Source organism: Coenobita brevimanus, chromosome 85 (genome assembly GCF_032717465.1).
Source record: "Coenobita brevimanus isolate Jiangsu-jjx chromosome 85, ASM3271746v2, whole genome shotgun sequence".
In the NCBI taxonomy this organism is placed as follows: Eukaryota; Metazoa; Arthropoda; class Malacostraca; order Decapoda; family Coenobitidae; genus Coenobita; species Coenobita brevimanus.
This window is the reverse complement of record NC_137038.1, coordinates 10,316,578-10,343,842: the sequence shown is the minus strand read 5'-3', so window position 1 is coordinate 10,343,842 and position 27,265 is coordinate 10,316,578. Positions and strand designations below refer to the sequence as shown.

The 27,265-nt window shown below is 42.0% G+C and overlaps 1 protein-coding gene across 1 annotated transcript in view; it reads right to left on the bottom strand.

The window, feature by feature from the left end:
• The window catches only part of PEK (pancreatic eIF-2alpha kinase), a 131,646-nt gene that overhangs the window by 16,130 nt on the left and 88,251 nt on the right, over nucleotides 1–27,265 (bottom strand). Inside the window, exons 11-14 of the mRNA XM_080280576.1 lie at nucleotides 4,987–5,146; nucleotides 1,958–2,130; nucleotides 875–997; nucleotides 499–642 (exon numbers count right to left, since the gene is read on the bottom strand). Of these exons, the coding sequence (XP_080136702.1) occupies nucleotides 499–642; nucleotides 875–997; nucleotides 1,958–2,130; nucleotides 4,987–5,146 (600 nt within the window). The remainder of the gene's footprint in view (nucleotides 1–498; nucleotides 643–874; nucleotides 998–1,957; nucleotides 2,131–4,986; nucleotides 5,147–27,265) is intronic.

The window sequence follows — 27,265 nt, the reverse complement described above, 5'->3', positions numbered from 1 at the left end:
CAGTATTCCTAGAGAAAGGCCAGGTATGTTTCTGTGGCCAGAGATGATTCCCTTTGATATTACATATCTGGGGGGGAAAGTGGCAGACATTATTACAGTATCTGCCAACTCCAGGCACTGAGACCTGACAACCCGTTCTTAAAAGCCCAGCAGTCCTCCTACATGTTACACAACTGCACATACCACCAGTTCAGCACTACTGTCTACCATTTGCACTAAATACATGCTACAGCTGTCTTACTTATGAAAGGTGTAATAGTACACCATTAGCAGGGGTGGTTTTATGACATGTCAATGGGTTTAGAGGATCAGTAAAGTGTTTCAATGAAATTCAAATAATAAAACTATTCCCTGCTCCAGCATGGAACTATACTTGCATCCTTTCAAACAATAAATAACTTCTCAAAACCTCCCCTACATGTGATGCAGATACTGTGGAACACCAGGCAAACTTTTGTACCTGACTGCACCTCTCATCACACCTCCCACATACTGTACCTGTTTTTCCACAGTGCATCCACCTCATCTTGCCAGCCTGGGGGTGGTGACTCAAGCCAACTGTTGTAGTAGCGCACAATGTTTGTGTGGTTCAGTTTGGCCAGAGCTCGCACCTCTCGTTTCACTCTCTCCGCTGACGATTCTCTTTTGAGTGGGGAGGGTAAAAAATGGAGGATCTGTTAGTCTTTCAGTGGTGTATGACACCATTTTGCTTACACTCCTACTATCATTAGTCCTCTGATCAGTCTGCAAACCCCCATGAACTAACCTTCCTTGACAGATGACGCACTTTACTGAACTTTTCCTAGGTAAGCTTGTTGCAAACCTGTGAAGGGATTAAATGCAATGAACAGTCTACAAATCAGCCATGACTCACTTTGAAGGAAGGATGATGCGTTTGACTGCGTACTCATTCTGATCAAGCTTGTTGCGAACCTGGAACACCATCCCAAACCCTCCCCTACCCAGGCACTGTACCAGCTCAAAGTCAGTCAGGTACCTGTGTGGAGATGGGGAGAAGGCTGAAAATATTCATGCCACGATAATTAACAGTACGTATAGTATCTCTTGTTTTTGTTGTTGCCCCTGAATCATGTAGATGTAAAACTAATGAACTGCAAAATATTGTATATCAAAATTACTATAAATCTAAAATCTACTTCACACTGTTTGCCCTTACAACTACTTTCAACTACAATGAAAGGTGAGCAATTCATATGCAAGACAATCCATCCATCCATCCATCATCTAATCCTACGTTGCCCCATGAGGAGCGTAGGAGCCCGGGGCTAGGAAAATTGGTCCTGGCATTTAAGATAAGAGTGACCAGCCTCACTCATCCCTGAGTGGCATTACATGATCAATAAACCCCAACTACCCCTTGGATATAAACCTTCACTGGCTCAATCCAATTGGAGCACCTTTATTACCCACTAAACCACTAGGAGCCAAAATTTGGTTATATGGTTGCCACCCAGTGTAGTAAATGGTTTCCTGGTGTACAGGAAACCATTTGGCTTGTCACTCCGTGTAGAGTCACCCACAGGCAGAAGGAAGAGGAAAGAATGAAGGAAAGAAAGGAAAATGAGTAACTGAATGACCAACAGACACCAAAAGGACCAACCACAAGAAAGACTTCTAAGGAATGAAAGTACCAGCATGAGAGACTAAAGTGAATGGCTTAAAGAAGAAAAAATTCAATCTAAGAAATTGAATATACTGGTATCTCTTTTGTTTCATCATCACATACAGCTTTTGACACATCATTAACATTCAGCCAAAATAAATGGGGTAAGGTAGAATCCATAAACAAAGAAAGGGAATGTGCAAAATGCAGAATAATCATGCAACACATTCAGTGTAATATGCCACACAATCATTTACACAACATCCCAGCGTACAGAACACACAGCCATATTCTGCCACTTCAAACTTTTCTCTACATTACTTTCCTACTTACCTTGAGCTATATTCTGGAGATGAGGATTCAGACTTCTCTGATGACTGAGGATGGGAGGATGTTGAAGCTGAGTAGGAAATAGGAGGGGCTGGGGCTGGTGAAGCAGGAGCAGCTTGAGGAGGAGGGAGGAGGGCCGGAAGCTGTATACCCATATTCTGTATCAGCCTAAGGATCTGTGAAGGAACGACATGCTACAAGTAAGATACATACTATACCAGTAAGTTCTTTCTATAAGCTGCATTTAATGAGATTCTTTTCTAGTGTCAACAGTAAAGTACACAAAACTGATGATTTTAAGTTCAACTTCTAATTCCTCCTATTTATTGTACCAGTTGCAACTACAAATGATACCTGTAATTACAGTACCCTCGCGTCCAACACGGCAATATTGTCATGCATGGGTCACGTGTTGGACCAAAAATGTGTTGGACAAACAATAGAGCTTATGGGAAAAAATGAATTATGTCAGCAACCCTAGGAAAAGTCACCCTAAATACCTACCATATACCTATACATATATTGGTACTATTGTAATTATAATACAGTAAATGGTACTGTGCTATGAATGATAACTAACCTTTTAGGATAGTGTTGGTGGGCTTGCTGGGAATGGAAGGTGGTACCCAAGGCTGTAGGTAGTCCTACTGGGTCCCCGGAGGATGGCTGCTGGCGTCACTAGCGGGTAATGGCTGCTGCTCCTCCTCAACCTCCCTCATAAATCCTTCGAAATCACACTCAGAATCACTATCTTCGTCCACAGCCATGGAAGGTCCTGCTTCTGCCTGTCCTAGCACTCTGTAAGGTATCACACGGTACCTCGTATCAGGAACGGCCAAGGAAGATTTAAGTGGAACAAAACTTGGACGTTATCACACACGTTCCTCGTATCCTCGGCAAAGGGCATGCTCCTCACACTGTTGCCAGAGCCCCGTCTCGTGACTGTGGAAAGTGATCGCTGTCACTGACTCGGTAGAGAATAAGGAGAAACAACTTTGTTTATAAACTGGTACACACGCCGATGAGAAGGGCTTCAAAACAATTGATATTTATTCTAAAATATTAATATGTATTCAGTGTCAGGCTAAATGTTCAATCCTGTAGTACGATACATTCTCTGTCGAGTCGCCTGGGTTTTGGTCACACTGTTTTGCCAGTCGTATCCTTGGCAGGAATCCATCCAGATGAATTCCAAATGCCTGTGGTATCGTCGGCAATTTTACCACGTTACCGTTCCGATTTACCATCGTATCCTCAGCAAACCTGGTATGAAGTGCCATGTGATAGCCTTCGGCTGCCAGGATCTCATCTTGGTTTTTTATTATGGTCCTCACGTTGGCTTCATTCATGTCGCAGGCCTTGGCAGTGTCAACTTTCCTCTCCCCTTTCTTCTTCCTCTCGATGCTTTCTAGCTTAGTGGCCTGAGGGAGGTGCCGACGCTTCTTGGGGTTCTCAGAAGGCTTCCTAGGCATCGTGAGCAGGGTAAAATGCAGTAACAAGGGCAGAAAATGCAGCAAAAAAAAGCACCTTCCAATGCGAATTATGCGACTGAGTGGCGCTGTGGCGAGAGAAATTTAAACAAAACATCACGTGACGGCAGAAGCGTTTTTAATTGGGCGGCATCACGATCACGTCACGATAGCGGGCGGAGAAGGCTACTTGATCAGAAGTTTTCATTGGCTATCATCATCATGGGAATGTCAAGTATGACCGTGTTGGACCGGGGGTGATCGTGCTAGAGGTGAACTCTGCGGATTTCGCAAACTTCTTGGAGCTCTGTGCGTGTTATGCTAACACACTCGTGTTGCAGTAATTAAATCGTATTAAATAATACTAATTATTTGCTCTCCGTGCTGGACGTGAATCGTGCTGGACTAACGCGTGTTGGACGCGAGGGTACTGTAGTAACATATCCTTACTTTATATTACAGATTGCCTGTTTGCTTGAATATTCAGTTCTTTTCTTCTTTCACACTTTAAAACCTGTAACTCCTGCACAATGAACTGTGCACTCCACAACAACAGAAACAAAACATCTGATACAGTTTAGGGGGCACCTCATGTAGTGAGGGGGTTATTGAAAGCTGTATGTACCCTCTCCAATTGGAAAAGTCTCTCATGCTCATGAAAATGATCTGGTGGTGGCAAGAATAGATAATAAAATGCAATCTAAGTGAACTGGCTATTGCCCAACTGCTCCATACACAATTAACAGTTGATTTGCCTGGTCCAGTATACTGTACCACACTGAAGGAAAAGGTTTTGATGTTCTAAAATACATCCCAGGTCTGACACTTACAAAAATACAGTACTTATTATCAGTTCCTGTCATGACTGTGATTTTTTACTGCAGGAGGGACAAGAAGAAAGCAGAAGTCTTCATTAGTCTCTTGTCCTTTCTCCAAAAACAAATCTTAAGTTACAGGAGGCTATGTGATGTTATGAGAGTATCTAGACATGTTGACAGAAGGAGGGTGGTTGTCTGGCTGAGGCAGGTCAAAAGTGTGAAGGTGAAGGGAAAAATGTCCATTGACAGACCAAGGAAAACAGGGTGAGGTTTTGTGTGGGAACTTTTGGGTTAGGGGACTGAGCTGGGAAAGGGCTAAGACTATGACTCATGGAGACCTAGCACTGGATGCAAGACCTACAAATAGCCTCTAAATGTAACTTACACAGGAAGGACAGTGATAGGAGAATAATGAATCTTGCCATGTTTCTTGTTCTTGCAAACACAAATCTGAGTTACAATATGAGGCCGACTGTAGGTTTTCTGCTCATCCAAACCCTGTTTTACAATGAAAATTTCATATAAAACTTTTCACGTGGGCAGTGGAGAAGCATGGACCACAACCCTGACTTATAAGGACTGCTTGTAAAACTTCTCATGTGGGCTGTCAGCAAGTAAGGAACTCATCTGTGATTTACAATGTGAACTGTTGGTAAAACCTCTTGCACTCATATGTTGGCTGTGGAGCAGGAAGGAACACATCTGCTATCTGATAAGAACTTCCTGTAAATCATGTTGGACTTACATGTGGGTTGTGGAGAAGCACAATGACAGTGTTGCGAGCTATGATAAGTGCTTGCTGTGTGAGGCGACGACGCAGCTGCAGCAGTATGTAGCGCAGCACCAGGTAATGCAGCATCAGGTAGCACAACGCACCCACTACCAGATGTAGCCATGTGTCTGGACTGACAACACAGAGGAAATTATGATGTGACTATGGTCCTTTCACAGCAAGAAGTCCGTTCAGGGTGTGGCAGAATTTGGAATTCCCCTGAGTGTGACGTTGCCAATTTGACCACCAATTATCGGATTATCACTCTTCTCCCAACCTACCCCCATCACACCTGTTTCTCGCTCGCTCGCTCGCTCTCTCTCTCTCTCTCTCTCTATATATATATACATATATATTGTATATGTATTATTTATTTCCATTTTTTTTCCCACACCACTTATGAGGTAAAAGTCTAGGCGCGTTTTATTTTTAAGAGGTTTCCCCTGTAGGCCTAATCCTCTCTCTGATCTTTAATCATAATTTTCTTCGTCATCAGAACTTTCTGTTATATTGACGAGAGAGAGAGAGAGAGAGAGAGAGAGAGACAGAGAGACAGGTGGGATGGGGGTAGGTGATAATCCGATAATTGGTGGTCAAATTGGCAACTCTACGGCGTGGCAACATGGGAAAAAAGCACTGCCACGTGTCATAGAATTCATTCAAATCGTTGTTATAATTCTAAAAAGTGATACTCAATGTACTATATAGCTTCATTTACTATATACAGAATATAAAAAACAATTTCAAATAGCACATAGATGGGAAATAAGAGAGAGAGAGGCATGTACTACAGTTGATTTGGCAGCATCGCTAGAGGTGATTCACCAGGTGGGCCCCACCCTGAACGGACTTCTTGCGGTGAAAGGACCATACCAGAAAAGGTCCGCCCTCTGGGCGGGTTTTTTCAGCTGGCTCCTGCAGACGGTTGATTGGGCTGTCAGCCAATATACCTAATGTAACTTTTCAACATACAATTAATCCTGCTAAATTACATACAAAAACACTCCCTGGATCATCCTGATTCAGAATATGTATCATATGTGGGGGTAGACCCTAAGAGAGCCGAATTTATAGGTAACAAACATACAAACACTTGCCTTTATTATTTTCAATAATGGTTGTGATTAGGTCAGGTCAGGTCAGGTTAAGTTAGGATGGATTAAGTTAGCTTATGGCAGGTTGGTTAGACCATATATGGCCATGTATGTGGGTGCTCACACCCAGGTGAGAGTGAATGGAGATTTGAGTGATGAGTTTTCCGTGAATGTTGGTGTGCATCAGGGGTCAGTCTTGAGTCCCATGTTGTTTATCATGGTACTTGAAGCCCTTTCACGTGACTTTAGAAACGGACTCCCGTGGGAGTTGTTGTATGCTGATGATTTGGTGTTGATTGCAGAGAATGAAAGGGAGGCGGAGGAAAGGTTTAGGAAGTGGAGAGATGGTATGGGGCAAAAGGGTTTAAGGGTAAATGCAGATAAAACAAAAGTGATGATATCTAGGGTTGGTGGCGGTACTGTCAAAGACGAGGGAGAGTGGCCATGTGCAGTTTGCCACAAGGGCGTGGGAAGTAATTCCATCTTGTGCGGTGTGTGTGATAAATGGGTGCATAAGAGATGTAGTGGTATCAGAGGTAGACTGCGAGATAATGCTGATTTTATGTGTACGGCATGCCGGGGTGAGCAGGTGGAGATCGTCAGACGTGAAAGAATTGAACTTGCTGGTGAATCTCTTGAGTGTGTGGAAGAGTTTTGTTATTTAGGAGACATGTTGTGTGCTGGAGGTGGGGCTGGAGCTAGCTCTGTGGCTAGGGTGAGAAGTGGTTGGAAGAAGTTCAGGGAGCTCTTGCCTCTCCTGACATTGAGGGGGCTCTCCCTACGTGCTAAGGGGTCTTTGTATGCAGCGTGTGTTAGGAGTGTAATGCTGTATGGCAGTGAGACCTGGGCAGTGAAGGAGGAAGACATTCGCCGGCTCAGACGTACAGAAATGACAATGATTAGGTGGATGTGCAGTGCATCCCTGCGTCCAAGGCCTGGAGGGGCTGGGTTTACAATGGAAGAGTTGAGAGGTAGGATGGGACTGGAGTGTATTGGTGTTGTGATGAGGAGAGGTAGATTGAGGTGGTTTGGACATGTGGAGAGGATGGGGGATGATAGTTGGGTGAGGAAGGTGAGAAGTGTTAATATTGGGGGTGGGGTTATGAGGGGTAGACCGAGAAAGACATGGGACGAGGTCATTAAGTGTGACCTTAGGGTTAAGGGACTGAACAGGGAGGCTGCAATGGATCGTGCAGCATGGAGAGCCGCCATTGGGTGACCAAGGCCGACACATGCAAGCATGTTGGAGCCTTTAAAAACGAAAACGAAAACGAAAACGAAGCCCAGGTTAGGTCAGACTGGTCAGGCTATATTAGATTACATTAGGTTACTCTGGCTTAGGTGCAACATGATGTAACATAACACCAGGCAGTGTAGCATCTGGTGGCACAACATACCCAACACCAAGTGTAGCCACATGTCCAGATGTGAGAACACAGAGATCAACTGTGTGACAAGAGTCATGTCAGTGAAGTGTGAGTAGCTGTGTAGCTTGCACGTCATTCAAGCCACTTCTCGCGCAACACATTCACCTTGTACCTCTTTCAACTCACCCACCATTTCTTCCACTCATTCACTGTCTATCTCTTGCAATTAACCTCTTCACTCACCCAACTTTTTCAGCCTTTCAGGTTGAATGAAAGGGATTTTTTTCATGGTCATTCAACTTAAATTCAAATTTACTTTACAGACATAACCTGTCAATATGATAATAATTAATCCAATAAAAATATAGCAGGCTATTTTAACTATGATATTTGTTTGTGGCCACCCCAAACGGGATTGAGGCGTCTGGCAACAGATAGATAGATATTTCATCCTTGTTACAATATTCACCAAGGTAAATTCTGTACTTGCACTGGGGAATAGATATGGTACTGATACTTCTGAACATTTTAAAACTGACTGTTTTAGATCCAGCACAAAAACTAAAAAATAAATTGTTGCCACAACACAAACAACGTAAAATATTTAACAAAATACAACTATGGAATTACATCAAAGTAATACATGTAAACAATTACATATGTTTGGCTATTCAGTAACCCTTTGGTTATTGCACATAACTGGCAATAAAGAAAGCCTAAAATCTATGGGATTCATCCTACTTGGTACTTGGCTGTGAAGAGTATGTATGAGTGTGCTCAGGCTGCAGTGCAAGTGGATGGTGAACTGAGTGAATTTTTCTATATGACTTAGATTGAATCAGGGATGTGTCATGTCTCCAAAGATATTCAATCTGTGTACGGATGGAGTTATAAAAGAGATACAAGGTTGGGCAGTGGAGGTTGGAGCGGACCTAATGAGAGAGAGTAGTGTTTGGAAACTTTCTGTACTGTTGTTTGCATATGATACTGTATTATTAAATGAAGATGAGGGGGAACTGCAAGGTTTGGTGAATGAGTTTGGGAGAGTGTGTAAGAAATGGAATTTAAGGTGAATGTAGGGAAGAGTAAAGTTATGGTCTTCGTGTGAAATTAAGTCACTGAATGTACACTGTGGTTGGATGATGAGGAAATGGAAAATGTGAGTGCATTTAAGTACAGAACTTAGGCAGTGTGATGAGTAAGGATAGAAGTCTGAAGGATGACGTGGCTGAATTGGTACAACAGGGAGGAAAGGTTGCTGGTTCATTGAAAGCGGTGATAACAAACAGGGATGTGAACATGGAAGTAAAAAAGTTGCTGCATGACAGTATTGTGATATCAACCCTAACGTATGGAAGCGAAGCTTGGACCTTGTTGGAAGGACACAAGTCAAGAGTGAGAGCAGTGGAAATGAGTTATATGAGAGGAGCACGTGGAGTTAAATGGAAAGACAGACTGACAAATGAGGAAGTGATGGAGTGTTGTGCTGTGAATGTGGATGTGATAGAATGCATTAGGAGAAATTCACTGAGGTTGTTGACCATGTGGAGTTGATGGAAAGTGAGAGACTAATGAGGAGAGAGTATGTATGTGAGGTGGAGGGGGGGGGAAAGGGAGGCCGAGGAGGGATGAAGTGGAAAGGCACATGAGAGGAAGGGGTGTGAGCTGGGGGGAGGGCAGTGAAATGGCAGAATACAGGGCAACATGGAGGTGGTTTGTTTGTGGCCACTTCTTAATCATGCCGGGATACAGGGCAACATGGAGGTGATTTGTTTGTGGCCACTTCTTATGGGATTAAGGCATCTGGGAATAAATAGATGGATAGACAGATAGACAGAATAGGTACCTGGCACCCCACTTGTAACCCCAAATTTTCCCTTTTAAAACAGTTTAAACCCACTAAATACATACATACATATTGTATATACGTGCTGTTATGGTAAGTATCTGACACATGCATAAGCATTGTTAGGTTTATAGACAATTATAAAAAGGTCACAATAAGGAAGAAATGGTATCACATGGAGACTTGATATGGGCTTCAGGTACGGGGTTCTGAGGCTAGGGGGTGGAAAGTTAGTGGTCTCCACCACCTAGGATTAACTCCTCAAGGAGCGACTTATCTTTTAATCCCTCAAACTTAGTAAAAACCTCAGATTTTGCACCAACATTGTCCACAGAAACCAGCTCAGGTGCATAATACTGAAGTTTTTTTCTTTTTTTTGGCCAAAAAGTACAGAATAATGGTAGGAGTGCAAATTTCCATCTAGAAGTGATAATGAAAACTGTTATAACCAAATGTGCAATAACCAAGGGTTCATTGTATGATATATGTATATATACATAACATGTACATTGTATATATTTAGAGTATTATATAAAAGGGTGGATCAATAAGTCCTTGGCCCACCCCAGTTGCAACTATGGTACACCCATCGTATTTTTATATGTTGTAGGGTCAACCTTTACATGTTCTAGGCCAAAATTTAAAGTTCCTAACCCAATTATTTTTCCATTTGCAGGCCACTGAGTGACGCGAGGTAAGGTCATTTCTGAAAATGGAACCTTCTGAATACCGTGCAGTGATAAACTATCTCATGAGAAAACAACTAAAAACAAAAGAAGTCTATGATGATTTGGTGACTACTTTAGGTGACTCTTCTCCTTCATACTCCTCAGTGAAGAGATGGTGTCATGAGTTTAAGCTGGGGAGGGAGTCGTGTGCTGATACTCCATGTCCAGGTTGCCCCAGCACAGTGACTAATGATGAAAATGTTAACAGGGCGCACGATATGATTATGGCTGACAGGAGGGGTGTCATATGGCACAGTACAATCAATTTTGGTTGATGTTTTGGACATGAGAAAATTCTCGCCCTGATGGGTTCCCCGAATGTTGACAGCCGATCAGAAGAGACAGCGGGTGGTCACTTCTCAAGAGCTCCTGTCCAAGATTCAGCGTAATCCAGATGACTTCTACAGGCGGTTTGTGACAATGGACAAAACCTGGATTCACCATTTCGATCCCGAGATGAAAAGGCAATCCATGGAGTGGAAACACCATGATTTTCCTGTCACTCGCAAATTTTGCCAACAACCCAGTGCAGGCAAGATTATGGCATCGATCTTCTGGGATGCTGAGGGTATTCTCATGATTGACTACTTGCATCGTGGAGAGACCATCACAGGTGACTACTACGCCACCTTGATCAAAAATATGAGAGAAGCAATCAAAGAGAAGAGGCAGGGGAGGTTGAGGCGCGAAGTCCTGTTCCACCAGGACAATGCACCTGCCCACAAGTCAGCTGTTGCGATGGCTGCCATAAATGAAGCTGGCTTCGAAATTGTGCATCACCTACCATATTCACCTGACCTGGCCCCAAGTGATTTTTTACCTATTCCCCAATTTGAAAGATCACTTACGAGGAATGAGATTTGAGAGCGATAATGATGTCGTGTCTGCCGTTGAAGCATATCTGAACTGTTAAGAGAAAGATTTTTTTTTCAAGGGCATTAAGATGTTACAGAACAAGTTGTCTAAGTGCACTGAGGTTAAGGGGGATTATGTTGAGAAATAAAAAATAAACCACAGCTCTATATGTTTTTCTTCTACCCTAGGCTGAGAATTTATTGATCCACCCTCGTATGTATATATATATATATATGTTGGCATCCCTACGTGTCAGGTGGGGTTGAAGGAGGATTAGTTCCCCTCCCTGTAAAACAATTAACTCTAAGCCGTTGGCCACCCCGTTTGGGATACATGGCGTCTGGCAATGAATGAATGAATATATATGAATGAAAAAAATGGAGAAATCATTAAATGCAGAGATAAGATGGTGAAGAGAGTTGAAGAATTTTACAAAGAACTGTATGCATCAAAGACAGTAGTACCAATAGCTAACTTTTCAGTTGACACAAGTGAAATACCTAAGGTAACACCAGGCGAAGTAAATATTTGTCTTAAAAATATGAAAAGAGGGAAGGCTCCGGGAGAAGATAGAATAGTAACAGATTTACTTTTGGATGCTGAAGCAGAAGTACAAAATGGGCTTGCTCACTTATTTTCCCACTGCATAAAACAGAAGAAAAATTCCCAAAACATGGTGTAATGCAATAGTTATTTTACTCTACAAAAAAGGTGACTCAAAAGATCTTAGTAACTATTGACCCATTAGCTTATTATCAGTCATTTACAAAATCTTCACTAAAGTCCTTACGAACAGAATAACAACAATTTTGGAGGAAAACCAACCTCGTGAACAGGCAGGATTCCGAAGCGGGTATTCGACCACTGATCATCTACATACAATGAACCAGCTAATTGAGAAAACTATAGAATAAAATAAACCACTGTGCTTAGGTTTTGTTGATTACGAAATGGCTTTCAACTCAGTGGAGCACATAGCAATTATAAATTCATTGTGAGAACAAGGAGTGAATGAGAACATTGTAAACTTGCTTGAAAACATATATAAAGAGGGAACTGCTACAGTTAAATTACATAAGGACTCAGAAAAAATTAAGATTGAGAAGAGCGTGCATCAGGGAGATACATTTTCACCAAAATTATTTACAGCATGCCTAGAAAGTATTTTCAGAAAGCTAGACTGGGAAAACAAAGGAGTGAACATTGATGGAGAAAAGCTAAACCATATAAGATTTGCAGATAACATTGTCCTAATCTCAGAAACAGCGCAGGCATTGCAAGAAATGTTAAATGACCTGAACAGAGAAAGTCTGAAAGCAGGACTGAAGATGAACAGAAGTAAAACTAAAGTAATGTTTAATCCACAAACACCAAAGAGTGTCATCAGAATAAGCGATGAAATTCTTGAAGAAGTTAAGGAGTACAACTACTTAGGACAAGTACTAAAATTAACGAAAGATCATGATAGCGAAAAAAAAAGACGCATTACAATTGGATGGAAAGCTTTCAGTAAACATAGAGACATTATGAAAAGTAGCTTGCCAGTTTGTATGAAACGAAAAGTATATAACAAATACAGTATATATATATATATCATCATCATCATCATCATCATCAGCCATTTGAGTATCCACTGCAGGACCGGGCTACCCCGACCGAAGTCGGGACGATACAGCCAATGTAGCTCTACCAAGTGGCTTAGGCTGTCTGGTAGAGATTGTATGTAGGGTGAGAAGTGCTTGTAAGTGTAATTGTAGTGTTGAAGTGGCTTTCGATGTGTGTGTAGTCTGTGAACCAAGTGTAATTGGCCCGTGCAAGCCGACTGGGTGCAAGCATACTTTACAGTAAGCGACACTGGTTCAACCACAGCACCCCTCGTGTCCGCCAATGCAGTACGTGGCCGGGTGAACACTCCCAAAGTTTATTACCCTGGCGGGGCGTGAACCCTGGTCCACCCGTGTACGAAACGCACACTCTACCACTGTACAACAAAGGTCCATGTATATATATATATAAATATATATACACAGTATGTACATACACACACACACACACACACACACATATATACTGTATATATATATATATATATATATATATACCTGTATATATATATATATATATATATACAGTAAAACCTCTACAACTCGGCATAATACATGTGCAAACCTTGCCAAGTTAGCCTATTTGCCGAGTTGCAGGGATGAACTTTAAGTTCCCCCCCAGCACACTCACTAAAAAAAGGAAAAATGAAAAAAAATGGACAAAAATTAAAAGTTTTTACAATAAACAGTAAAATCTGCCTTACCATCATTCCATGCAGTTGTAGGGTGTATTCCAGGCATGGAGGAGGACTTTTGGTAGTTTTTGGAGGTGTTAGGGGGGCTCAAGATCAGTTTTGGGCACACATTTACTGTACTGTACTTGACACTGTACACTATGTAAAGCACATTTAACACTATAAAGGCCATCACTGTAATGTATTTATCACTTGTACTACACTGGAGAACTAAATACTAAACACTTAAACATTACTGTACAACTCGGCATGTTACCGAGTTGGGGGGATTTTTGCTGACTATCTTCCTCTCACATGTGCATTTTTGGGAATTTTTGAATTTAAATTTTTTAAATGAATATTTTGGAGCCTTCCCGAGTTGTAGAGGTTTCCGACTTGAAGGATGCCGAATTGTAAAGGTTTTACTCCGTGTGTATATATATATATACACTCAAACCTCGATTTAAGGGACTAAATGGGGAATCAACTTGTCCCATACATGAAAATGTCCATTGTTCTGCCACATATAAAGACAATCTTTATTATGAAATGCAATGATTGTTTCACTTATCTTAATTATTTATATGATTATGAATAATATTTTCTGGGTACTGTATAAAGAAACATATTAATGTGTATAACCTATACATTACGTATCATTTTTGAATGGTCTTGTCCATTTGTAATGTAGAACATGGAGTCCCTTAAATCCAAAATCCCTTAAATAGAGGTCTCTTACATCAAGGTTTCAGTGTATATATATACACAGGGAGTCCCCGATAAACGAAAGGGTTAGGTACCTTTAAAATCTCTTGTACATCAATTTTTCGTATATTGAAGCATTTTTCCCCATGAGAAACTTGATTTAACCCGTGCCGTCCCGGCGACGCGGATTAACGCGGCAACATTGCAAGGTCCCTAATTTGCACAATTTTCAATTTTCGCAAGAGATTTCGCAAGTGATTTTTGGCACGTATACATGGGACACCTTCCTCTATTCCTCTACAAGATGCCAAGCAGGAACAATGCCTTACACCGCATAACCTCTCCCCCCCCCCTGCACGCCATTATCTCAACAATTCACCTGTTACCAGTGACCTGGCCAATAAAGACATTCAGGGCCAGAGTGATTCCCCAATCAATGACAATGTGGAGGACAAAGTTTAGAGGAAGAAATAGTCAGAAATGATGATCAGGTAATGTGGGAAAAAAAAGGTCATGAATGGTGATGAGTTAGTGAGTGAAACAATGCTTATAATGCCTATATTACTGTTTGAAAACCAATATACTCTTGTACTACATATGAATTCGTACCAAGTAAATAAATAAATACTGTTTATGAGTGGATAAAATAGTTACCCTCCCATAGAACTCGTTTTCTTTGGTGCCAGCCTGTTAGAAAACCCAGTCAGGTAAGGAAGTACTCGCACCTAAATCCGGTATTTTAAACCTCAGGTGAGCAATTTCTCTATGAATTTTCGATGTTTCTCACCAAAAGCGGATGTTTGAGCAAAAAAAAAAAAAAAAAAAGGTCCAAAAACGTCGGGATGGGGCGGGTTAAGAAAATAAGGAGATGCGTTCCAGAAGCCCCCCAATATCTGTCAACTAACTTCTCTGTACTGTAATAGGCTGAGTGTAAGCTCTTAAATCTACAGTAGAAATGTTAATAAAAGCTAAATGAACTTTAAACAGTTGTTTATTTATCAAATTACTGAGTAAAAAACAGAAAACAGTACTCTACAGTATATACCAGTACAGGTGAGGCCCAATCTCACTCATGCACTGGCCTTCCTCATGCCTCTTGATAATTTTGAGCTTGCGCTCCAGTGCCATGGTTCGGTGATGCTTCTTCTTGAGAGACGCCACAGACGATGATGAAGGTGAAGGACGCTTGGGTGGCATGATGCAAGATGCGAAAGATGCGATAGATTCTCGGAGTATAGAAGGCATGCACTATACAGCTGGGGAGCAGGAACAGACTGGGACGAAGCGGAGATAGTTGCCTGCCTCGCCATACGGGATAGTGGATTCTGCGGTCAGTCGCATGCCAAATTTGAATAATTTTCTTGTAGCGCTTTTTGTACCATCCAAGCACATGCCTTTCGTATTGAGGAATTTGTTTTATATTTTTCACTTTCATACCTTCAAATTTTCGTATATTGGGGCTTTGTTTATCGGGGACTCCCTGTACAGTGAGTCCTCGGTATACGAAAACTCGATGTACGAATTTTCGATGGTATGAAAGCGATGAATGCAGGACAAATTCCACAATACGAAAAGCCTCTGTCTCGAAATACGAAAAGCGATACGAGAGGAAATATGAAAAATTCAAAACGGGCGCGCTGCACAGCACCGCGCTTGCTTGCGGCGAGAAAACAAACTAACCCCTCTCTGGTAAACACATTATCGCGCGCTTCTCAGTCCAGTCACATCTGTCCTCTCCTCTCAACTTTGCTGTACGTTACGTTGTTTTTCACTGTTCTTCACCTTTTCGTATTTTCACCATGCCTTCCAAGCGCCCTGCATCATCTCCAGTATCTGGGGAACCAGCTGCAAGGAAGAAACAGCATCGTACTCTCAATATTGAGAGGAAATTGGAAATAATAAGACGCCATGAAGAGGGACAGGGAGTCTCAGAGATTGGGAGAGCATTAGGCCCTGCATCCTCTAATACTACAGTACTAATACCACAGTAATTATTATTTTTTTTCTTAATGTCTGCACAATAGTATAGTACTGTATACGTGTACTGCATACTTCAAAACAGGAGGTGTAAAGTTTAAGTGGAGGGTCCAATGGAGTCCTGGAATGCATCCCCCCCTTTCTATATATATTTCAATGGGGAAAATCGTTCCGATATGAGAAATTTCCCATTATTAAAGTTTTTTTTGGTCCCTATCCCTTTCGTATATCAAGGACTCACTGTATATATATATCATGGCCATGTGGAATGTGAGAAGTGTGATTCAAGAGAGCAAGAGGGTGGAAGTGGTGAATGTGTTCAAGAGTGCGAGATATGCTGTGATAGCATTGTGTGAAATGAAGATGAAAGGGTGTGAAGTGGAGGAGTGGGAGGATGTGAAATGTGTAAGATCGGGAATGAATGGAGGAGGAAGATGCAAGGAAGGAGTTGCTTTGTTGATGAATGAGGCATGGCAGAGTGGAATGAGAGAATACAAATGTATCAGCTCGAGGTGTATGTATGTCAAGTTCAAGTCTAAGAAGTTCACAGTGGCAGTGACTGTAGCATATGCAACGTGTGAGGACAGGAGTGAGGGAGAGAAAGACAGGTTTTGAGATGAGCTGGATGAGGTAGTGGGAGAAATGCCCAGGAGCTATAAAGTGACTGTAATGGGGGTTATGAATGGAAGAGCAGGCACTGGTCCTGAGGATGACATAATGGGCTGTTATGGAGTATCAGGAGAAATGATAATGGGAAGCAACTAAAGGATATGTGTCAGGAGAGGTGGTTGTGCATTTGTAACTCGTACTTCAAACACAAAGATGCACATAAATATACATGGTACAGAGGGAACGTGGATCGTGTTGAAAGAAGCCTGACTGATTACGTGCTTGTAGAGAGGTCGATGATGGGAATGGTTTCCGATACGAGGGTCATGAGAGGACGATGTGGAGGTCTGTCAGATCATATGATTGTGGTATGCAAGATCAAGCTTAGAGGAGTGAGGTGAGGAGCAGTTAGGGTGAAAGACTTAAAGTTGAGAAGCTGAAGATCAAAGAAATGGCAGAGATTAGAGGACCAAAGTAGAGGAGGAGTTACAATCAGTGCATTGGAATGAAATGGATCTGGACAGCCTGTGGGACTGTTTAGTTAGGAATGCTAAAGCAGTGTGTGGTGTGGCAAGAGTAACAACAAAGAAGAAAGGTACGGCATGGTGGGACGGGGAGGTTAAGACAGCGGTGGAGGAAAAGAAGTGGCTAAGGTGGTTACAGGACAGGGGTTCAGTTGAAATAAGAATTGAATATATTGAGAGCAAGATGCACATAAAGAGATTTGTAAAGAGGAAAAAGGAGAATATAAATGATGATCTAGGAAGAAAAATGAATGCAAACTACTCTGAAAATAGGAATTTATTCTGGAAAGAGGTGTGGAAATGTAGAAGTGAAAGAGGAAAGAAATGTGATGGTGTGAAGGATGTGGGTGGTAGATTATTAACCCATGGGGATGAAGTAAGGTCTAGATGGAAAGAATAATTTGAAAGCCTGATGAATGGGAATAGAGAGAGCAGAGTGGCTGTAAACAATGATTGGTTTTGGGAGTGTGCAGAGAAGGAATGCAGTGCCAGGAGACATGACACTTGCACAGGTGAAGAGTGCTGTGAAGCGGCTGAAAAATGGGAAAGCAGCTGGGGTTGATGAGGTATATGCAGAGTTGCTTCAGTGTAGTGGAGATAGTGGAATGAAGTGCTTGTTGCAGATACGTAAGAAGGCACAGGATTAGTGAAACAGTACCTAAAGTGTGGAAAATGGCTGTGATTGTACCCCTGTACAAAAATAAAGGTGGGCGAAGTGAGTGCAAGAATTATCATGGCATAAGTTTATTGAGTGTGGTAGGGAAGGGATATGGAAGAATTATTATAAAGTAAGAGAGATATCAGAAGTCCTAGTGAGTGATGAACAGGATGGTTTTATGAGTGGCAGAGGATGTGCGGATTAAATATTTGCAGTGAGACAACAGAGAAGGCTTGTGAGAAGGACCACGTGTTTCTGGCATGCATGGATCTGGATAAAGCATACAACAAAGTGGACATAGATGGATTGTGGAAAGTTTTGCACATGTACGGTGTAGATGGTAGGCTGCTAGGTGCCATCAAGAGTTTTTATGATGGTAGTGAAGCATGTGTAAGGGTTAATGGGCATCTAAGTGAATGGTTCATGATCAGTGTGGGTGTGCAACACAGTTGTGTGATGTCCCCATGGCTGTTCAATATATATATGGATGGGGTGATGAGAGAAGTAAAAACATGAGTAATGGAGAGAGGGATGGCACTGATAATGAATGGTGATAGATAGAATATCTCAAATTTGTTGCATACTGATGATGCAGTACTGCTTGCAAATACCAGACAAGAACTTGGTAGGCTAGTGCACAGTTTTCCTGATGTCTGTGAGCGTCATGCCTTGACAGTAAATGTGGAAAAGCATAAAGTGATAGTTATTGAGAGAGAAGGTGACTCCCAGTGCAATGTAATGGTGAATGGAGAGAGACTGGAATCGGTGAGAGAGTTCAAATACCTGGGTACAATGACAGAAAAGAGAGGAAAATGTGCAAAAGAATTTGAAAGTAGAGTGACACAAGGAAGAAAAGTAGCTGGTGCAATGAAAGCCTTGATAAGAAACAGAGACTTAGGTGTTACAGCTGCTTGAAGCTTACATGAAAGAGTGTTAGTGCCAACTTTAACATACAGATGTGAGACTATTGTGTGGCATGAAAATGAAAAGTCAAGAGTAAGAGCAGTGGAGATCGGACTGCTGAGGAATGTATATGCAGTACAGAGGGTGGATAGGATACAAAATAATGTGATTTGTGAAAGATGTGGAGTGAGGAAGTCGGTGGACACCAGAATCGAAGAGAGTGTGCTGAGATGGTATGGTCACGTGGAGAGAATGGATAACAACAGAGTGGTGAAAAAGGTATATCTAAGCGAATCTGAAGGAGGGGGGAGGCAAGTAGAAGGTGGAGAGATATGGTGGATGAGTGTGTGAGGAAGAGAGGTTTGGAAGTCGGTGAGGCTAGGGAACTGACAAGAGATTGAGCTGGCTGGATGAATATTGTGAGAAGTGCATGATCAGGGATTTGGCACCCCTTTTTAATGAGGCAGCGTCCGGATTGACTCAATCGGATATGTTTATGTGAAGCTACAGAACGTGGTGAATGTTTTTGGCATATCTGAGAGAGCCAGGATTCCGTGGGCTTGAATGATGAGTGAATGGAAGCGTGGCCCATTGGACTGGGCAAATTTGGGCTGTCTGGACACTGCTACTCCTCACCCTGCCCTTGGGTGGGAAAGGAGGTTCTTTTGATGATGATGATGTTGATGATGATCTATCTATCTACTGCCAGACACCTTTATCCCTTATATGGGCCCTGCTGCGGATGTCACTGATTGCATTGCGCAGTTGACCCTTGTGCGGTGTGGTGCGGTGAAGATCTGTCCGTTCTCCCCTTTGGGGCTAAGATGCGAATGAATGTGTTTGAATGGATGAGTAAATGGGGAGTGTGTCGTCCTGTCTCAGCTACCTCCCTTTCCTTGGGGGAAGCAGCCTAGGTATATAGATAGATATAGATGGGATGGCCACAAACAAATCGCCTCCACGTCACCCTGTCCCCTGCCATTTCACTGCCCTGATCCCAATTCACACCCCCCTCCCTCATATACCTCTACATTCCATCCCTCCATCTCATCCTTGGCCTTCCCCTCCATCTCTCCCCCTCCACCTCACTGACATACACTCTCCTCATCAGTCTCTCACTCTCCATCCTCTCCACATGGCAAAACCACCTCAGTGTGTTTCTCCTAATGCTTCCTATCATATGCTCCCTTACATCCTCGTTTGTCAATCTGTCTCTCCGTGTGACTCCACATGCTTCTCTCAAATAACTCATTTTCACTGCTCTCACTCTTAACTTGTGTCCCTCCAACAACATCCAAGCTTCACTTCCATATGTCAGAGTTGGTATCATAACACTGTCACGTAATAACTTTTTCATTTCCATGCTCACTTCCCCGTTTCTTATCATTGCCTTCAAGGAACCAGCAATCTTTCTTCCTTGTTGTACCCTTTCAAGCACTTCACCCTCCAAACTTCCATCCTTACTTATCACACTACCCAAGTACTTAAACATACTCACATTTTCCATTTCCTCAACATCCAACCTCACTGTACATTCACTGACTTCACCTCTTTCGAAGACCATAACTTTACTCTTCCCTACATTCACCTTTATATTCCGTTTCTTACACACTCCCAAACTCATCCACCAAGCCTTGCAGCTCCCCTTCATTTTCACTTAACAACACAATATCATCTGCAAACAACAGTACAGGGAGTGTCCAAACACTGCCCTCTCTCATCAGGGCCACTCCAACATCCACTGCCCTACCTTGTATCTCTCTTATAACCCCATCCATATACAGATTGAACAGATTGGAGACATGACACATCCCTGTTTCAACCCAACCTTCAAAGAGAAAAACTCACTCAGTTCACTATCCACATGCACTGCAGCCTTACCACCATCACACATACTCTTCACAGCATTCAGCAACTTCCCATCTACTCCATATATTCCTAATACTTTCCACAATCCTTGTCTATCCACCCTGTCATAGGCTTTCTCCAAATCCATGAAGGCCACATACAACTTCTTTCCCTTCTCTAGACACCTTTCCACTAAATATCTAAGAATGAATATCTGATCTACACAACCTCTTCCCTTCCTAAAGCCTCCCTGTTCTTCTCCAATTAATTCCTCTGCTCTTTCCCTAACTCTGTCAATAAGAATCCTTCCATATACTTTTCCTATTACACTAAGAAGACAAATGCCCCTATGATTACCACACACTTCTTTTTCCAATTTCCATTTGTTCAAGGGAATAATTTTACCTGATTTCCAATCCTCCGGGATTCTACCTTCCTCCCAGGCCAATCTGCACATCTTCCACATCCATTGTACTACTATTTCTCCCCCATGCTTCAGCATTTCACCACACGCTTCATCAATTCCTGGGGCTTTCCCCATTTTGGCTTTCTTCATTGCTTCCACGACTTCCATCCTACCTATTTCTTCCTGTCTTCTCACCTCCCTCCTTCTCCCAGCCATTCCCCGACCACTTATACTCGCATTACTTTCATTTCCTGTGCTCAACAATTCATTAACCCCTTAAGCGCGGGCATGTCAGAGGCGGTCCATGCACCTGACGCAGGGATATTCATGCTCAGACTGACTTTTCAAAAATATTCGCCAAAAATCAGCTATTAGTCCTACAGTATTATAATTACATATGCATATGGCACATACCTTCAGCTTTTTCCTGGGATGTTTGTTGATTCCTCGTCGACTACCATAGGACTTGTGGAGACTTCTGAAGTTGGGTAACATCTCCACTTTACACTTCCTGACACCCCATAATATGATTACCACAGCCTGATAATATCACTAGAAATACTATTCTATGATTTTCAAGTACTCTGGAATCCATGCAAAAAAAAAAAAAAAAAAAAAAAAAAAAAAAAAAAAAAAACTGTGAAAGCAATGTAAATTTCGAGCGCGTACCAGCTTCCCACCCGCGTTTGTTCCCCAATGGTATTCTGTCATTTATTATTCATAAACACACTCACACTTTACAGTCCTAGTACTTTATTACACTTATATATATATACAGTATTTATCCATAAGTTTCCTTCAGTAATAGTAGTTTATTTTCACTCCAGGCATTAACTTTCTCGTTCAGTAAACTAGCGCAGAGAGCAAAGCTTTCACTGTCATTCCTCCATGTATTTGTACTCATATTCTTATATTAGTAATTATTTACATTTCTATTTTATTTACACTGTGTTATACACTTTCACATCCAGTAACTAAGGGCTCCTTTCCCTTGGAGCCAGGATGAACTTGGGACACTGAAGCACTCGTAGTTTATCACCACTTCCTCCACTGGCTCATCAAACGATTCACCAGAAAGATTGTAGTCACTGTCCATCATTATCATGGATAAATTAGCCAGTTCATGCTCCACAGCAGAGTCACTTAGTCCTTTACCCCTTCCCACATGAGGTTTAGTAGGGGTAGAGGTCACAGGGCCCTCTAGAAGCAGTGGAAATGGAGGGGCACGAGTGCTACGTGCTTTCATCTCAAGAGACAACACTGAACTGAATGACGAGGCAGATATGGGGCCGCCAAGGGTTGACAACGTCAGCGAAGTGACAGCTGCTAATTTATATACTGTACTGTGAAATGATTGGTAGGAAATTAGGTAGTTCCAGGTGAATGTAAATATCACTTAGGCTTCTCCCTTCCTTTCTTATATATACTTTTATTATGAGAACAGGTCATACAGCATATTTTAAGGGGAAATAAACAGGGAAAATTAGTGAACGAGTGCACGTGGGGTGTTGCCAGGTGATAATTAGCCAATTCCAGGTGTATGGCACTATCAATTACCTTTTTATATATATATATATATATATATATATATATATCATTTTGTATAGGAATAAGGCATAGGGCTCATTCCAATGGATGAAATGAGTGGAAAAATCCGGGCAAGATTTGCCTAGCGCAGCGCAGCTGGGGCAGGCAGGAGGAGAGGGTAATGGAGGGGAGGTAGGGAGGGGAGTCAAGAACAGGGAGAAATGGCTAAATTGTCAACAATGGATGGGAGTACAGATGACAATAGCAGCACTGACTATTGTTAGACACTGGCAGTACTGATAGATGATACAAGCAGCCACTTCAAAGCCAGGGTGAATTCAAAATAACACAGGATCGCAAAAGTGACGCCCCGCGGTATGATCCATTGCACCCGAGCGTCACGAAAGTGACGCCCCGCGGTTAAGGGGTTAAAGTGTTCTCTCCATCTACTCACTTTCTCTCCCTTCTCAACTAGTAATCTACCAATTTTATCTTTCACTCCCCTACTAACTTCATTGCCACCCTGTCTGACTCTCTTCACCTCTTGCCAGAACATTTTCTTACATTTCCTCCACTTGTCACTCAGATTCCTTCCAAATTCCTCATCCACTCTCTTCTTACTTTCTCTTACTAATCTTTTCATCTCTCTCTTCCTTTTTAAATATAACTCTCTCTTCTGTCTCTCTGTCAGGACAGTAAAATATCTTAATACATAATAACCAGCAACATACATAATATAGTCTAGAGGTTAGGTCAATGTCAAACCTAGGGGCCAAAGGAAGTGATGTTAGCACCTCTCCAGAATGTCTCTCACCAGCACAATAGGCCACAAACAGCGCCTCGTGACCATACACACACATACACACACACAGGCTTCTAGAACATTACTAGAGATAACTCCATATGTAATGTAATGACCTAGCAATATTACCATTGCACAATTATATGCATATGTCTGTTATACATAAACATCTTACAAAATGTCATACAGTAACCAATTTAACCATATTGCATTTCTTCAATTATGTATACAACTTATTTAAAATGTAATATTACTGAATCATTGCAATATTAACATGAATATTATATCTGCACAATATTATAATCAATGTTATGTATTAATAGATTAGCATATGTCAATGATGATTGCTGTCGGAGGACCGCCAGCTGCGTGACCGAGCGATGTCAGGACTGTAAAATATCTTAATGCATAATAACCAGCAACATACATAATAAAGTCTTGAGGTTAGGTCAATGTCAAATCTAGGGGCCAAAGGAAGTGACGTTTGCACCTCTCCAGAATGTCTCTCACCAGCATAATAGCCCACAAACAGCGCCTCATGACCATACACACACACAGGCTTCTACAACATTTAAACAACAGTATAGCCCACGTGACGACCCCTGCTAAATGAGAATGTAGGAATCACAGATCAGAAGGGGGCTGGCGATCGTAGCGAATGGTTGTACAGAGAGAGCAAGAGAGGAGGAGGCTAGCAACAGGGCGAGAGTGTGACAGAGAGAGATAGAGCGAGACAGGGAGGTAGCTAGCGGGACTCTACTTTATACTTCACTCGTATGTGAGAGACTTGTTAATATTTCCAAGACAAATAAAAATAGTCCCATACTAATCTTTACCTCTCCCGTCATTGTAAGACAAAAGGGAACAAAGATTATCTACTCACAAAACTACTCACGTATAACAACCGCTTGTCCATGAGTCTAATACTGTCATTACCCACTAAACCACCAGGCACCAAAATTTGGTTATATGGTTAACACCCAGCATAGTAAATGGTTTCCTGGTGTATAGGAAACCATTTGGTTTGTCACTCAGTGTAGAGTCACCCACAGGCAGAAGGAAGAGGAAAGAATGAAGGAAAGTAAGACAGAAGAGGGAGTGTAAAGTCACCTGTAGGCAGAAGGACAAGGAAAGAATGAAGGAAAGACTGAAGTGGATGGAAGGAAAGAAGGATGGAGGAGAGGAAAGGGCAGACACTCGACAGCAGCAATACATTGAGTGAGTGGATGGTGAGTGCCCCCACCTACCACAAATATATATATATATATATATATATATAAAAAATATACAGGTCTCCCTCGTTTTACGTTGTATCGTTTTACGATATTTCGCAATTACGATCCTTCTTTAGTACCAAGTGTTCATTTTACGATTGAGCTCCCTCGCATTTACGATTGGGCATGTGGAAATCCCGCACTCACAGGCAGATCAGCTGAGAGTTATGAGGCATACTCGCCCCACCCACACAGTTTCCCGCGCTTTTGCCAGTCTCTCCCGCATGCTTGTTCAGCATACAACCTCTGTGTGTCTGTGTGCATCAGTGCCCAGGATATTACTATTTCTCCTGTTCTTCCTGTTTTGCACCCCTAGTCCCACCACCGTGATGTCTTGTAAACGCCCTGCAACATCTGGTGCTGGTGATATGAAGCCAAAGAAAGCAAGAACGTCCTTAACCCTGGAGTCTAAGCTTAATATTGTGAAGCGGCACGAAGCAGGTAAGGGGGCAAACTCCATCATTCGTTCCATGAGTATTGCACAGTCGACTGTATTGACTGTTATAAAGCATGCTGTCAACATTAAGAAAGCTGGGGAGACAAGTACAACTACAATACATAAAACACCATCATTATTATTATTGCATATTAGATCACTTGTATGGGTCTTGGGTTCCTTATACACGAGTCCAGGAACACATCCCTATTTTTCCCATTAAACCTTAATTTCGCTTTACGATATTTTAGTTTACGATTGCCTTTCTAGGAACGCATACCAATTGTAAAACGAGGGAGACCTGTATACGTATATATATATATATATATATATATATATATATATATATATATATACACACACATATATATATATATATATATATATATATATATATACCCCCAATTTCCCGTACCCCAAATTCCTGGATTTCGGATTTCATGGACACGGGCTGAGGCCAGGCAAAATTATCAATAATACTACGTGGTGTAATGATAAAAGAACAACACCAGGTGGGCTGCCAGACAAAGATCTCGAGCTTCTTTGCACTGCAGGTTGGCAGGCCACGATCACCTCACTCAGATGCTGCTCACCCCAATCCTGCACCTGAGTCACCTCAACCTGCACCCGAGTCACCTCAACCTGCACCCGAGTCACCTCAACCTGGCCCCAGTGGTGTCACCCAGTCACACACAGAGGTCATTGGACTCCGACTCCAAATAACAAGTTAATCTGGGGTCCCACTACATGATCACAGCATACAGTCACTATTCGTTTTACGTTCATTCGGTTTACGATAATTCGCTACAACGATAACCAAAAAGTTCCACCCTAAAATCCGATTTCCGATGAATTTCCCGCTATAACGATATTGCCCTCGGAAAATTTTGTACGAAGTGCCAGGCACACACAAGGCGACAGTCACCTGTCTCAGGCAAGATGGCGGCCCCAGCGTGCAGAGCATTGTTTTGGTTCAGATGCGGTCCCGCCATCCCTTCAAAGCCCTGTCTTTTCCACTCGTTCACGTGTGCCCCCCTGCTATCGTCACCTCTCGGCCAAGCATCGTGCTACAGTAGGCCTGTACACTGTGTAGCACCAGGCCAACGTTACACAAGTGTGATTATTGTGTTGTTGCAATGATTTACTGTACGTGAGTAATGCTGCCTGTATTGGTGTGATAATGTTTGTTTTGGTCTTGGAGACAACTTGATAGTGTTTGTTTTGGTCTTGGAGACGACTTGGACTGACAAAGGAAGTGATTTTCTTCATTTGTCTTGGGTAGGTGGCTTTGGGAAGCTGAGTTGACGTAACACCCTTTTTATAATGTGTTTCAATCTCCCGATTTACGATAAAATCGGTATACGATAAGGTATGACCTGACGTAACCCCATCGTAAAATGAGTACTGACTGTACGTAGTTTCACCTACAATGTATCAGTAAGTATTTATACTTTCCATTTATACTGTATTTATGTTTATATTTATGTTATTTCGGTATGTACTGCAATTATATTTGTTATTGTGTCAATGTTATTATTTGATGTCCTGTGTATGTTAGTTATGCTGGTATAGGTAGCCTACACTCCAGAATGCTCTAGAATATTGGAATAATTGCCGGACAGTATAAGAGAATTAGGAAAAAGAATGGTATAAATCCGGGGAATGGTATGTGGGGCCAGACTTTTGTGATTCCCAGCCTTTTGAGGTTCCTGGACTGGTCTCCCCCCTCCCTCCTTTTAATCCGGGAAATGGAGGATCGAGTGTGTATGTGTATGTATATATACATATATGTATGTATATAATATATATATATATCATCTCATCTCATCAGCCGTTTGAGTGTTCACCGCAGGACCGGCCTATCCCGACCGAAGTGGGGACGATACAGCCAATGTATCTCTACCAAGTGGCTTAGGCTGTCTGGTAGAGATTGTATGTAGGGTGAGAAGTGCTTGTAAGTATAATTGTAGTGTTGGAGTGGCTTTGGATGTGAGTGTAGTCTGTGAACCAAGTGTAATGGCCTGAGCAAGCCGATTGAGTGCAAGCATACTTTTTATAGTATGCGACACTTTTTCAACCACAGCACCCCTTACGTCTGCCAAGCAGTACGTGGCCAGAAGAACGCTCCTAAAGTTTATAACTCTGGCGAGGCGCGAACCCTCGTTCTTCAGTGTACAAAAATGCACACTTTACCACTGTACCACAGAGGCTCCATATCTATACTGTATATATATATATATATACTGTGTATATATATATATATATATATATATATATATATATATATATATATATACAGTAGAAGTCCGATTTTTCGGCATCTATGGGACCAGGCAAGTGCCGAAATATCAAAATTGCCGAATTATCGAAAACCCTACCCACTCAGTACCTTATATGTTTCGGTGAACACTATCA